This window comes from Camelus bactrianus, chromosome 19 (genome assembly GCF_048773025.1).
Source record: "Camelus bactrianus isolate YW-2024 breed Bactrian camel chromosome 19, ASM4877302v1, whole genome shotgun sequence".
Lineage (NCBI taxonomy): Eukaryota > Metazoa > Chordata > Mammalia > Artiodactyla > Camelidae > Camelus > Camelus bactrianus.
In genome coordinates, this window is record NC_133557.1 from 11063446 (window position 1) to 11078305 (window position 14860).

Genomic DNA, 14860 nt, shown 5'->3' on the forward strand with positions numbered 1-14860 from the left:
CCCCAGGCTGGGTTAGAAGCCCCCTGATCCAAGCTCCCATGCCTCCCCTCAGTCATGGCCCTTGTTACTCTGCCCTGTCATGGTTACATGTCTGTCTTTCCTGCCAAATCATGAACCCCAGGAAGGCAGGGCCCACACCCCAGCAGCCCCTCTGAAAGAGAGAGCCTGGAGAGACCTGGTGTGAAGACTGTGAACCAAGACTTAGCTGGTGCCCATATGAGGTCTTTCCTGACCCCAGAGGATGGGACGGCTTGGGGGAGGCACAAGGGGTGGACTGTCCAGGGTGGCAGTGGGGCCTGTGACAAGACGGGAGCTTAGGGAGCTGTAAGGACGATCAGCAGCCAGTGGATGGGGAGGCTTGTCTAGAAAGGGAGACCAGGGTGTTGCTTGTGGTTGAGAGGAAGTGGTGGCCCTACTGAGGCCTCCTACCCTCTGTTGGCCAGGCCATCCTGGCAGGGGACACATATTCTGGCCTTGTGCCGTTGGCTGGCTCTCCCAGACAGCAGGTTTATTCAGATGGGAGTTGGTGGGTCCCTTCATCTCTGCTGAGTGCCAGACTGGCTGCCAGCATTTGTTGAATTAAATAGACTTTTGAAGTTCATTTCAGATCATCAAACATTGTCAACTCTCTGCTCTTTCTCAGGAGCAGAGAATATATTAGACACTGTCCCATCCTTTGAGGAACCTATTGGATAGAAGAACAAATTTAGTAGAAACTGCTCTGTATTATGATGGAGATGTGTGCTGGGTGCTTCATGGACACAAGATTGAGGCCTCATGCTTTTCAGAAGTTATAAGAGGGACCTTGGACTTGGACTTCCGGGTTGTAGGAACACTGGGGCTTGGGAGCCCTGATCTCAGGAAGTGGGGGCCACAAAGTAGGGGCAAGAGGCATGAGCAGGCCTGTGTGCAGTGCAGCTGAGGATGTCTTGATGTCTTAGTTTACCGGAAGTTTCTTCCTGGGGCCAGTCACTGAGGGCAGGGCCCTTCTGACCCTGGCTGTCTGCCCCTCTCCTTACCTGCAGATTGGCATCCTAAAAGGATACTTAGAGACCCAGGGGCCTGGGGGACCAGAGGAGAAGATCACGATGTACAGTGCACCCCTGTGCGCCATCCTATACAGCAAGGTTTTCAAGCAGGTGAGTGGGCTACAGCTGTCTCTGGGGCCGGCAGGAGTGCCCCATGATGTGGGGCAGCGAGCACAGGGCCAGGGTGGCACAGAGCAGCGTGGAGGGAGGTGTGGGCGGCGGGAGGCGGACCAGCAGCAGCCCGGCAGAGGGCTTGACCCCAGGTGAGATGGGAGCTCCACCACGTGGTCAACGGGTCATCAAACTCCTCTGAGCCTGCATGCCCGGGACTGCTGCCTCGGGGCAGTTCTTTGCACAGTGTGGGATGGAACATGAGGCGTGGACTGCCCTGCGAGGTTCCCAGGGTGGGTGCTGGAGTAGAGGTCTCTGTGTTGGGCAGGGAAACTGGGCACACGGTTTCTGGGTTTCTGAAGTGTGGGAACAGAAAGGGCTCTTGGGCCCTCTGACCACTCCTATGGAAACACCTTTTCTGGCCCAGGCTCTGGGCAGGACAGGCTGTGTCTGGTACAGCGGTGGCCTTGGGCTGCATGAGGCCAGAGCTCACCTCTCCAACTTCCCTCTAATTTTGGCTCGTGGTGCCACACGCCCTCATACCTTAGGGTTCTTCAATGCCTTCAAACAGTTTAAAAAAAAAAATCCCCCTTCCTCAGCAGGAAGGTTGGTCTGAAACAGCCCCACCTGCAACTGTCACATTGTAACAGTTGTAATGGCTGCAAAATGTTGCCTTTGGTGGAGTGACCTACCTTTCCTCTCAGCACTTCCCTACTTAAGGGGTAGTTAGTGTATCTCTTACTGGTTTTTCTTCCCTCCATGATTCATGACTTTTCAGTAAAAGTCTTTTCTGAATTAGAGATTACTTTCTCTGGGTAGATTCTGATAAATTTTGTTTCTGAATTAAAGAGGATTTCACCAAACTGGTTCCTTCTAAAAGAACTATGCCAGTTTGCACCACCCTGTGCCCCAGAGCAGAGGAAGGCCTGTTTTTAAGAGTGGCTTATCCCGCCACCAGAGGACCCTGAACATCTCTCTCCTCAGTGCACGGAGCCGGGGCTGGGCTAGCCTCCATCACAGCAGGTGGAGGCTGCCCTTGGGAGAAGCCCCAGCTGTGTGCTCGCTCACAGGTGGTGAGCGGCTGCCTGAGCGGCATGGTGAGTGTGTGGGAGGTCGTGACAGGCAGGAGGATGATGGAGTTCTCTGTGACTGATGACCAGCATGTGGAGCTGACTGCCATGTCCCTGGATGAGTCAGAGGGGTGCCTGCTCATGGGTCTGCGGGATGGCACCATTAAGATGTGGAACTACAGTGTTGGTGAATGCCTGTTGACCTTCCCCAACCCGGACCAGATGGAGGTCAGTCTGGTCCATCAGCTGGGGCCAGGGGTCCCTCACAGCTCCCAGAACCCTGGGGTGCACTATTTTTCATGCCTCCCCGAAAGTCTGTACATGTAGTCTGCCTGGCTTCATGCCTCCCTGAGCCTTTGTGTCCTCGTGCATAAGATGAAGATAGGTAACAGTGCCTGTTTGAATCAGAGAGAAAGGATCAGAGACAGCTCAACAGCAGAGTCAGGTTTATTGCGAGAAACCTGCAGAGGGAGTCTCCAGTTAGACTGGAGCCTGCTTTCTGCATACAGGCTTGGTTATTTATGCATGGGGGGAGGAGCTGATTGGTGGGTTCTTATGCAAATGAGGGATGCTGAAAGTAAGGGGGATGTGTCTGAAAGAGAGAGGGGCGTGTCAGATGATTGCTCCCACCAGTAGTTCTCACTCAGGTCCAGGGAGGGTTTTACTGGCAGAAGGGGCTTTAACTAAAGGCGGAAGTTGTGGCTTGCGGTCAGCTTGGCTTGAGATGGCAGCCAGTCATCAACATGGAGTTGGTCTTGCCGATCGGTGCCTGTCCTTAGTAGGCATTTCACAGACGTTAGCTCCTCTTGCTCTTTTAGCATGCTAGCACTTCTTACCTACACGTTAGAGCTTGGGATGGCATTTCTAGCAGTGGGGCAGGGGATTCAGAGCCCCCGTGCTCACCCCATTTGAGAAATGCCTGACAGGCTTATAGGGACAGTCTGTGGGTGTGGCAAAGTCCAAAGCCAGCCAGCAGTCCCACTTTGGGACTTGAGCCCATTACTAACCCCTGTGGCACAGTCCTTTAGCCGACTCAGAAGGAGCACTTGGCCAAGAGGCCAGGGATTATAGGACTGGTCCAGATTCTGTCACTTAGTTATTTGACCTTAGCTTAGTCATTTGTCCATTTCCCTGCTCTCCGCCTGTAAGATGGACCTGGTTACCTACCCTGTCTGCCTCCTCCAAGTCCATCAAACAGACAATGGGATGTGAGGGCACTCTGGAAAATAGATGGCAGTACCACCTCTAGGGGAGCCTTGTCATCATGGAGAGTTTTGACTCCTTGCATGGTACGATTAGGAAGACATTTGGGGCCTGGAGCCACTTTCTCTGAGGTACCTTAGAGTTCTGTTTTCTTTCATCCTCAACAGATCAGTGGGATTGTCCGTATGAACAAAGTGTTCTATGTGACCGGATGGAGTAAGAGAATCACTTATTTCATGTGAGTAGCCAGGGTGCACAGGGGGAGGTAGGGCAGCCGACTGTTCTCTCTTCACTTCAGGTGGATTCCTCCAGTCCTAGCTTTGCTGCTGGTTAGAACACCAGGCAGAAAATTAGTGGTGGGTGATGTTCATTGCTTCAGGCGTTCATCTGTCCATCCATTCATCACTCCATGAGGCTGATAGGTTCTAGGGATCGGGTATAAACAAGAATGATGGAGTCGCCATCCTCCTGGAGCTCCTAGGGGAAGGCAGATACTAATCAAATAATATAATTTATAATGGTTTATAATGATAGTCTTTTGGGTGCCATGAAAATAAAACAGTACAGGTTTCTATGGTGAGGGGACAGAACTCTGATCGGGTCTCAGAGGCCATCAGGAAAGGCTCATCTGAGGATGTCATGGGTGGAGTGGGATCTGAAGAGCGAGCAGGAGGGGTCTCAGTGAAGCAGTGAAGGGCTCTGGACAAGAGGGGCCCTCTCCCTTCAAAGGGACTTTCTAGGGCCATTGTTTCCCCTTCTTTAAACCTGAATCCTTACTCAGGTGCCTGAATGGGGCAAATCTGTAAGAGTAGTGTATGTAAAGCCCCTAGGACAGAGCCTTTAGAATAGGCAGGTAGTAGGTGCTTAGTAAATGAGGTCAGCAGGGCAGAGCTTCAGTCCTGCTCCAACATGTCCCCGGAGGTGTCCTCTGAGTCAGTGCTCTGAGTCCTAGAGGATGCTCTCCCAGGAGACCACTGAGGCTGAACACTCAGCCCTCCTGCCTCTGGGCCTGTGTGCAGGTTCCACAAGACCAAGCTGGTGCTCTTGTGCTACCACTGGCAGACCTTCCACACAGAGGATGTCCTGAGCATGGCCAAGTACCATAACCAGTTCCTCGGGACCTCCTCCTACAACGGCGACATCCTCTTCTGGAACACCAGCATGTTCAAGCCCGTTCTCAATTTCAGTGCCTCTCAGAGCCCCTTGCCCTTGCTGCCCAAGAGGGTACGGTCGACAGGAACACGCTCCCCTCTTACTTCCCTCTGAGCTGTGGGCCAGAATCATGGGGCTTGCGGGGTGGGGGAGGGTGTACCCCAGGAAGTAGAGGGGATGGTGGTGACTTGTTCTGGAGGAGGTTGGAAGCTAGGTAGGTGGGTGGTAGTTTTTATAATTATCCCCATTTGACAGATGAGGAAACTGAGGCACAGAGAGGTTAAGCAGCTTGCCTAAGGACCCGCAGCCAAGAAGTAATACATCCAAATCTGGGTAGTCTGCCTCCAGAGCCTGGTGGTGCTAGTCCTGTTCTCCCATGAGACCACTCTCGTTGAAGGTGGCTCACATCTTACCCGCTGCGGCTACAGATTACCGCGCTGGGCTCCCTGGGATCACAGTAGGATTTAGAAAGCCCATATAGTCTCTGAATTACCGTATTTGGGTGGATTAGAGCTGGAAGGGGCTTCTGGGGCCACCCTGCCTAGTAGTTTCCCTGCATGTTGTGGAGAGATGCTTGGAGGCTACTGCAGCAGCTTCACCCATAGCACCTCAGTTTTTTAAAAATCTATTTTACACTTTAGAGTTTCCCTTCAGGTTAAAAACAACCTCAAAAATACTTAGAAACACTATCCATTTTATAGGTAGGGAGACTGGTCCCTCCTGGGAGCCATCTCCTGCCAGTGGGTACTTGGGGAGCTAGTGTTTGGCCCAGGCACAGGCTTCTAAGCTCTGGTTTGATGCCTTTAGGGGTACTCGGTTTCTGGGAAGCAAGCCCCAGGGAACCCAGAGGGCTGAGTGGTGTTGGTGTTGGCTGGGGGAGGCCCTCCCTTACCCTCTGGGACGCAGCAGCACCTTAGGGGCGGCCCCTTCCCTGGCACAGGTGCAGGATGTGGATGACTGCTTGACTGAGAGCCACGGGGCCAGCAAGCCCTGTGTGGAGCAGAAGTGGGCACACAAAACCCACACACAGCCCCAGAGCCCCGGCGCCAGGTCCTTGGCCAACACTCACCTGAGGCGGAACCTGATGTCGGCACCCCCGGTGGTGAGACACCAGAGGGACAAGGAACCAGCCCCCCCTGCACCCCTGCAGGTGGGTGCCCCACAATCCTGCCGCCTGAGGAGGTGCTGTTCCAGGCCCAGGCAGGGTCCCTCCCTGATTAGCTGCATGGTGGCCTCAAGCCTGGGCCTGGCCCCTGCCCAGAGCATGGCCAGTATAGACCCCTGTGTCCACAGGCTCCCGGGCAGGACCTGGAGGGAGCACAACCCAGAGAACTGACAGCTGAAAGCCTTTGTCAGTTCTCTAGCTCTTGTCGCCCTGGCAGAGAGGAGCCACTAGGGGCCTCCCTCCTCCAACAAGCCTCGTTTCACAGAGAACAGGCTCCAGTGGTCTGAGGCCCAGATGCAGCAACCACTTCCCTCCTCCCCCAAGCCCTGGCCTCTGCCCCAGGGTCAACCCTCCCAGGCTTGACTGACAGTCCGATTTTGGAGGGAGTAGCAAGGAAGAGTAGGGGAGCTGCTCTCCCTACTCCCAGAGGGGGGGCTTTGGCCTCAGACCTTCAGCTGTGACAACAGTGATCTCTTGTGTGGGGCTTGAGGGGCCCATCAGGTGGTCTGAGCAACTGAAGCCTGATTCCCGTTCCTGGGAGCTGGGGCTGGAGTGAGAAACCTCACCTTCCCCAAATACCCAGTGCTTGGGAGGTGTAGGGCTCATCCGGCCCCACGTGACCGGCCAGGACATAGTTCTGTGAGATGCCCACACTGTATGTCACTGTGAGGCTCTCGTACCATCTTCAAAGTGTCAGGGTTGCACCATCACATTCAAATCTTCTAGAGCAAGAGGTGCACACACCCCTGTATCCTCACCTCTAGTCAGAATGTCTCTTCCAGGACCAAGAAGAGTACTTCCCCGAAGGTCAACTCAAGTCTCTGCCCTGAGAGCAGAAGCTGCTTATAATTTAAAACAGGGACTCCCCAGCATCAGAGTGTCTTTACAGCCAGGATCCTTTAGACACCCAGCTGTACCATGTGCACAAGGGCGTATCTACTGTGTAGGGCTGCTCTTTCAGCATCCGCCTCTGTCTCTGTTCCCTGGAGACCCTTTCATGATGAGCTGGGAGGTCCATTTTACTTTCCAGAAGGCTCTCAGCGCCTACAGCCTCAAACAGTCAAGAACACCCCACGACAGACCGTCACTTGTCAGAGAGGCTGAAAGGAGAAAAGCAGACTTCCAGAGGAAGCTGTTGCTGCAGTCCAATGCATCAGTGGAGAAGGTCGGCCACGCGCAGGCAGGGTCTAGTTGTGAGGCGGCGTGAGGAACAGTTGGGGTGGGCTGGGAAATGCAGTGCTTCTGAGCCTGGGGGCCTGCGAGCTGGTTCTCCCCAGAGAAGGGCCAGGAGAGGCAGCTTGGAGATGAAGGTACCACTCGGATCTTGGCTGCCGGGCCGCTGTGTCTGAGGGGAGCTCCTGACTCTGACGACGCAGCCCTGCCCGTGTGCTCCCAGCCAGTCCTTGCCACTCACTTGCCTCCATCCTGCCTGCTCAGCTGTCCCAGCGCTGGTGGAGAAAGTGTTGGGAAGGAAGACTCAGCTTTCCCCCAGTTCAGAAAAGGAAGATCTTCGTGGCATATCTTTTTGGTGAATCCTGCAATCATGTTTTAGGAGAATACTTAATGATCTGATTCTTATGACAAGATTTTTAAATTTTCCTTAAAAATGATAAATAATGACTACTATAAAAATTGTGTGCATCTTTTAGGATGTGTTTTTATTTGCCTATGTGCTATGTGTACACACAGGTATGATTTTGGTTTTCAAATAAAGCTGGGAATGTTTGAGACCGTAGTTGAACTGTTTGCCTCTTTTGCAATGCACAGTGGACAACTTTTCCTCTCAGTACATATACGTCTATCTACTTCATTCTTTTTAATAGTTTCATACAGGGGGCTGATGTAGGTTTTTTCGGAGCCTGAAACTTACACAGTTTAGGAGGCACCCTTTAAGAAAAATAACACATATTTATAAATATAAAATTAGATAGAAAAGTGAAAATTTCTTTAGAATGAGAAAGAAATGACAGCATATTTCAAAACGTACAAAGCTGACGAAGTTACAACTAGCATGTTGGTAGTTCCTCTCATGACCTTGGAAGGGCCTTGAACTCGACCTTGATCTTAACTTGGCCTAGAACTTCATGAACTTCAATGATAATTCTGCCCCGGCTGCAGTGTATTTCCTTGGATTTGCCGTAATTTATTTAATGAAGGCCCAACTGGTACACACTGAAGTTGTTCCTAGTATTTCACTATTATAAACTGTGGTGCAGTTGAGACCCTTCTAGGTTTATCTGTGCAGGTTATGCTGGATTTCTCAGAAGTAGGTCTGAGGGATCCAGTTGTGCACAGTTTACATTATGATCTGCTCTCCAGGAAGACTGATGATCTCCATCCCCCTCACCAGTGTGAGAGTCTGCTTGTCCTCACACCAAGCCAGTTCCAGACATCAGCCTTTTCTTCATTTCTGCCAGTTAGATAGCTGGAAAATAGCATTGCCTTTTGACTTTTCTTCTGATTATTTGTGAGTTTGAGCTTTTTGTATATTTGTTAGATATTTGTATTTCTTCAATGGAATAAATATCTATTCACATCCTTTTCCATTCTTTTTTATATTAACTCCTTGGAGCTCTCTGTACTCTCTGGAAGTGAATCCTTTGCCTGTTGTGTCTTACAGCTATTTTCACCTTATCTGCATTCATGGTATCACACTGAGGTTTTAATTTTTTTCTTGCCATTTTTGTTATTTTCCTTTGCGACAACAGAGAAAGTCATTGTTTATCCCAGGATCACAGGAAAATTTATTATATTTTAGACATTTATAATTTTATATATTTTTAGTCAACTTTTTTTGTCCCGTCTAAGTAATTTTGTATATAGTGTGATGTATAAATCTAATTTTTCCCCTAAATTGGTAGCCAGTTCTTCCAACACCATTTATTGAATAGTTTATCTTTTCTCCACTGGCTTGAAATTCTATCATTATTATATATTGTGGTCTTCTATAGTCTATTTCTAGACCATTGTTCCATTGGCATATTTGTCTGTTCTTGCATGTATATTTCACAATTTTAAAAGAAATGATAAAAGTCCTTATGCAATTAGAAAAAAGCCAGAAGAAAATGCATTAAAATCTTAATGGTGGGTGTTAGAATCTGTGGGTGATTTTAATTTCTTTTCATCTGTCCACATTTTGTACAGCATGCAAAGTACACTTGTGTAAAGTGGGAAAATACTTCCCCTTTGTCTATGGTTTACAGACTTCTTGTCCTGGGCCAACAGGACACAGGCTGAGCATTTTGTTTTGGGTCTCTATGACAATAAGGATAATCAAGATTTTGTTGTTGTTGGCAACGTGTTTTGGGGACACATAAGCTACTACACTATGATTTTTGACTTAGCAGGAAGGGGGAAGCTTCCAGTTTCTCCTGCCAGGCCTGATTCCTCTCCCTCTGACTGTGTTCTCTCTGCCTCATGCGTGGTGGTTGCCAGGCAAGCAGCTTCCTTCTCACGCACCGTGGGGCCACAGGAGTGACGTGTGAGGTGACAGTGAGCAGAGGAGGGATTTAGCAAAGGGCAAGATCTAAACAAAACTGGAGGAAGAATTTGGTTAAAATGCCAACACCAGCTTCTTGGTGATTGGCTGGAAAATCTGGCATTTCACTGTAGGTATATATGAAGGGGAATGAATTCATTTTCCAAATCATTTTGAGTTGAGCACAAGTCTTAGAAAATCTTGTTTGAGCCTTTAAGACAAACCAAACTTGTATGTCTTCATTCAATAACCATGCCCTGATAAATTACTACATGTCAGACAGCATTGTGGTTGCTGAGGATAAGTAGTGAATAAAAAAAGACAAATCCCTGCCCTCAAGGAGCTCATGGTCCAGCCAAATGTTCCTGGTCACCAGCTAGGTAGGAAGGGTGGTAACCCATCACCATTCTCACTGGGTATCTAGGAAACTGGGGGACCAGGCAGGTGTGGTTTCTTCCCCGGGCCCCTCAGCACCGTGGGACAGTGGCCAGGGTAAGCCCTGGCTCCCAGCCCCACTGAGTGCGCTCACCTCTCTCACGCAGATAATCTTCTTGCAGACCAGACCTTGCCTGCCACACACGGCTGCCCTGCTGAGCAGCTGCATGGACGGCTACATCTACGCCTGGTCCATCCACGGCAGTGGAGGCCTGCTGGGGAAGTTCCCTGTGGACTTTGAAGAGAAAAGGGACGTGGTTGTGGGCGCCAAGGCCACTGATGAAAACGACTGGATTCTTGTCACAGGGGATTGTCAGGGACACATCAAGGTGAGGAGGAACTGGCGTCGAGATTGAGGGGCTGACAGCAGCCCAGCTCTGGCCACCTCTTTGCTATATGTGGCCCTCGCCTAGTCCCTATGCCCTCTGGGTGCTGGTTTCACTTGTAAAACAGTGGGCAGTAGGGTGGGTTGCCTTAGAAGTTCTCTCCTGCTCTCATGGGCCCAGTGAAATGAGTGAGGGCTTGGTCAGGAGCCCCCCTGCCCAGAAGCCTTCCCCAGTGGGTCCTGTGCTCCATCTTTCTCTTCCTACAACTCCCTCCGCTTCCCCCCCCCCCCCCGCCACACATCTAATCTGCGATCAGGAACTGATTTTGTGCTTTGTGATGACATGAGGCAAGATTGTCCTATCCTTGTCTCAGTCACACTCTCTGTGCAAGCTAGCTAAGGGCCTGGCCTAGAAGATCCCTTGGGCCCCTTTGGCCCTGAGTGTCTGGGTACTTAAGAGGGATGAGTAAGACCTATGCCCCTAAAGTGGAGAGAAATAGTCTGGGAGGGGCCCTCAGATTGAGCTGGTGTTGGGATCAGGAAGTGCTGGGCCACTAATCCACACTTTGTGCCTAGATCTGGGACATCAAGGATTACTGCACATTTTCCGACAAGCAAGCAGCCCATCCCAGTAGAACAAATGGGTTTCAGTTCTTAACTCCTAAACAGTTTCAGACCAGCCTCCCATACAACATTCCATTGGAGGAGAAGAAGGTAGGAAGATTATTGAAAGGTTGCTCAGAAAAGTGCCTTTGAGCCTCACAAACAAGCTAGACCATGGTTCCTTTACTGAGATTCTGAATCTTTCATGTGTCCTGTTCAAAGTTGTCTGGGTGAGGTGGAAATGTTTCTGTTAACCAGAAGTCACCATTAACCAGTAACACACAAGTATGCAGATACCAAATATACGCACATGCATACACATGTACACACACACACACTATCTAGGGGTTTTGATCTTTGTAATAAAGGCCCTAGAATCATTAATTCTTTTTAAAAATATTGAAAATATGTATGTATTTTCTTGAGTAGGTAACACATTTCCATAGCTCAAAAATCAGTTGATTTTTCTCCTGTGACTAATGAAGATGAGCACATATCTCTTCGTTAGTTGTCTGGAAAACGCAAATTGAAGCCACAATGTGATACCACTACACACCTAGCAGAATGAAATAAAAAAGACAGGCAATACCAAATGTTGGCAAGGATATAGATCAACTGGTGATGAAATGGTGTAAAATTGATGATGATGGTTGCAAACTCCGTGAATATACTAATACACCATTGGCGTGAGCACTTTAAATGGGTAAATTGTATGTGAATTGTATTTCAATAGAGCTGTGTTTAAAAGAAATAGAAACGATAGAGCAAATATTCTTTTTCACAGATCTTTGTAATTGTTTATGTAATTTATCCCAAGGAAGTAGTATTTAAAAGAACATAAACCGCTAAGGTCTTTAACGTGAACTGCCAAACCACATTCCAGAAAGTTTATACAGTTTTGCACTTTATTAGTCTGTTTTGCTTTAATCCTTGACAACATAAAGTTTTTATTATTAGCTTTATTTTTCTGAGCGAGCATCCCCTGGGTCTATCAGAGTGCCTTGTTAATAGTATCCATTCAATAAATAAATGTTTAAAGTGAAAAAAAAAACTTTGGGCCAATTTTTAGATATAGTTTCTTTTGATTTTAATCAAGATATCATTGCTTATTAGTGATGTTGACATCTTTCCTTATTTTATTGGCCATATATAATTTTGTGTTGCTTCTTCATGTCCTTTGCCCATTTTTCTATTGTGGTAACCATCTTTTATAAATGATGTATAATCATTTTAAAATATATTAAAAGATATTAACTCATTGCCTGTCATATATCTTATAAATATTTTCCCCAATTTGTCATTTGTCTTTTAATTTCACTCATGATGGTTTTTAAGTTACAGTATATTTTTATGACCAAGTCAATTTTTCCTCCCATTGTGATATTTCTCATTGCCTATCACTTTCTTATTCAGAAATAACTAGTCACTCATACTTTCTTTTAGATGTTTAGTGGTGTCATTAAAAAGAATTCTTCGACCTTTCTCGTGTTTATTCAGTTGTAAGATAATGATTTAAGTTTCACTACATGGTTTATCAGGAATTCCAACACTGTTGATTGAGTCCTGCTCTCTATTTACCATCAGTTTTCCTATCATTCTATCATCTAGCAGTGTTTTAAATATATATTTGTGTTGGTTCCTGAGCTATTGTCTTCCATTGTTCTGTTTAGTTGTTATTATTATTTATTTAATTTTATTTTTTATTGAAGTGTTGTTGATTTACAATGTTGGTTTCAGGTGTTCAGCAAAATGATTCAGTTATACATATGCATACACATATTTTTTTCAGATTCTTTTCCATTATAGCTTATTATCATGTCTATTATTGTGACTTAACATACTTGAATATGGTAAAATATGTCCCCCTTCATTAATCTTGTTTTATTTAAAAATGGTCTTGGGTATTTGCACTCATTTTCCAGTTAAGTAGAGTTTTATACTCTCATAGTGCTATGTGATATATTCCCCCTTACTCACCCTATTCTACTCCCGATGCCCAGCTGAGTAAAGAAGACACCCTGGGTTCTTGTCTACCCCGTTACTTTCTAGCTGTGTGGCTTTGGGCCAGTTACTAAACATCTCTGACTCTCACGTCTCTCTTCTGTGCGATGATGAGACTCGTATACATCCTATAAGGTTGTTATGAAGGTCATCTGTATACAGACAGCTGCTAAACAACATAGCAATATGCAGTGCTTTTTATGATTTTACCAAAGAGGCCAGTGAGGACCAGAGAAGTGCAGGGACTTACCTAAGGTCACCAGAAAGTTCTTGTGGAAACGTGTCTAGTACTTGAACCCTGGCCCATGTCCCAAGGTCCTTCCAGAGGGCCCTGTTGCCTCTGGATGCCCTCTGAGGGGCCTGTGTCTTAGTATAATGAATTTTCCTGTACTGTCCCCTGTAGGTTGTGGCTGGCCAGACAATTTCTCTGGTTCCGCCCAAGCTTCTGATTACCTGGAAGGGCCATTTGGAGAGTGTGGCAGACATCCTGTATGTGGACAGCTTCCAGCTGAGTATCAGTGCTGGCCAGGACCAGGACGTCAAGGCTTGGAAACTCTCTGGTGATGCCATTGGTATGGTCCTGCTGAAGCTCAGCTGTGCCCCATGGCCCTTCCTGGCCCTGTCCCTAATGGAACATAAGCTGGCACAAACTTTATATCCTGTGGGGTTGGGGGTATCAGGCCATAGCAGCTGCCTTTGGCCAAACATTATTACAAGATGTGAGTCTTTCCAGTTGTCCATTCAGTAGTCTGTCTGTTCATCCATCAGCTGTCCATCCACTCATTCACTCACCCACCCAACAATATTTGCCTTTGTATATCAAATCATATATCTGATAAGGTATATTCCGTTCTCTTTTTAAAAATAAACTTAATTGTTGTGTTATAACATACATAAAGAAAAGCACATAAACCAAAAGGGTTCAGCTTGGGGAATTTTCAGAAAGTAAACATATTACCGTGGAGCCACCATCATATCAAGAAACAGAACATTACCAGCACTCAGGGCTCCCCTCATCCCCCAACCTGACCATTTCTACCTCCTCCTCTCCAAAAGTAAGCACTGTTCTGATTTCTAAATCCAAAGATTAGGTTTGTCTGGCTTTGAACTTTGTATAGTGAAATCATGTGACAGTTTCTCCTCTGTGTCTGGATTCATGCTCTCAAACACCATTGTGTTTGTGCAGTTCAGCCATTTGTTGGCTGTTCATTCATCCTCATTGCTGCTAATATTATATTGTTGATACATCATTATTTATTTATCTGTGCTACTGTTGGTGGGCTTTGGGGCTATTTCAGGCTATTAAAAATAGCACTGCTATGAACATTCTTATACATATTTTTTTGGTGAACAAGTGTATGCATTTCTGTTGGGTATATATCTAAGAATGGAATTGCTGAACCCCAGTGTATGCACATTAAGTCTCAGCAGATACTGCTAAACAGTCTTTCAGAGTGGTTATCAACTTGCCCTTTTTCACCGCCAGTGTAGAACAACTCTTACTGTCCCGTAATTGTGTCAACACTTGGTATTGTCAGTGCTTTGAATTTTAGCGATTTTGATAGATACATAGTGACATTTCATTGTGGCTTTTAATTTGCATTTCCTGATGGATAAGTAGTGCAGTTGAGCATCTGTTTATGTATATATTATTGATCACTTGGCTGTATTTTTTTTTAAGTGCTTGTTCAGGTATTTTGCTCGTTTTTCTATCGAGATGTTTTGCTCTTTTGGATTTATAGGAGTTATTCATATTTTCTGGATATGAGTCCTTTGACAATTCTATGTTTTATAGCTGTCTCCTTCCACTTTGGTTTTTATTCTCAGGAATGTCTTTTGATGAACAGAAGTTCTTAATTTTAATGTTATCCATGTTATCAATCTCATCCTTTATGGTTTGTGCCTTTTATATCTTGCCCCTTCCCCCCACACTGGGTCAAATCTTTTTTTATTATGGTAAAAAACAAATTACATGAAATCTACTGATTCAATAATTCCAATTCTAGGCATACATCCGAAGGAAATGAAATCACTATTTCAAAGAGATACCTTCACCTCCATGTTCATTGCAACATTATTTATAAGATCCAAGACATGGAACTGAGCTAAGTGTACAACAATGGGTGAGTGGATAAAAAAAATGTGACATATATGTGATGTGTATAATATATATGTTATATGTAACATATATGATTTATATGTGTATATATACACATACACATAATGGAATATTATTCGGCCATAAAAAGAAGGAAATCTTGCCATTTGCAACAACAGGAAGGTATTATG

General features: G+C 46.6%; 1 protein-coding gene across 1 annotated transcript in view; it reads left to right on the forward strand.

Annotated features, from left to right (window-relative positions):
• EFCAB8 (EF-hand calcium binding domain 8) overlaps positions 1–14860 on the forward strand; it is a 44201-nt gene that overhangs the window by 22954 nt on the left and 6387 nt on the right. The window contains 9 exon segments of the mRNA XM_074347899.1: positions 1026–1139; positions 2210–2437; positions 3580–3650; positions 4432–4636; positions 5505–5714; positions 6760–6894; positions 9750–9971; positions 10544–10681; positions 12975–13143. Coding sequence (XP_074204000.1) covers positions 1026–1139; positions 2210–2437; positions 3580–3650; positions 4432–4636; positions 5505–5714; positions 6760–6894; positions 9750–9971; positions 10544–10681; positions 12975–13143 — 1492 coding nt within the window.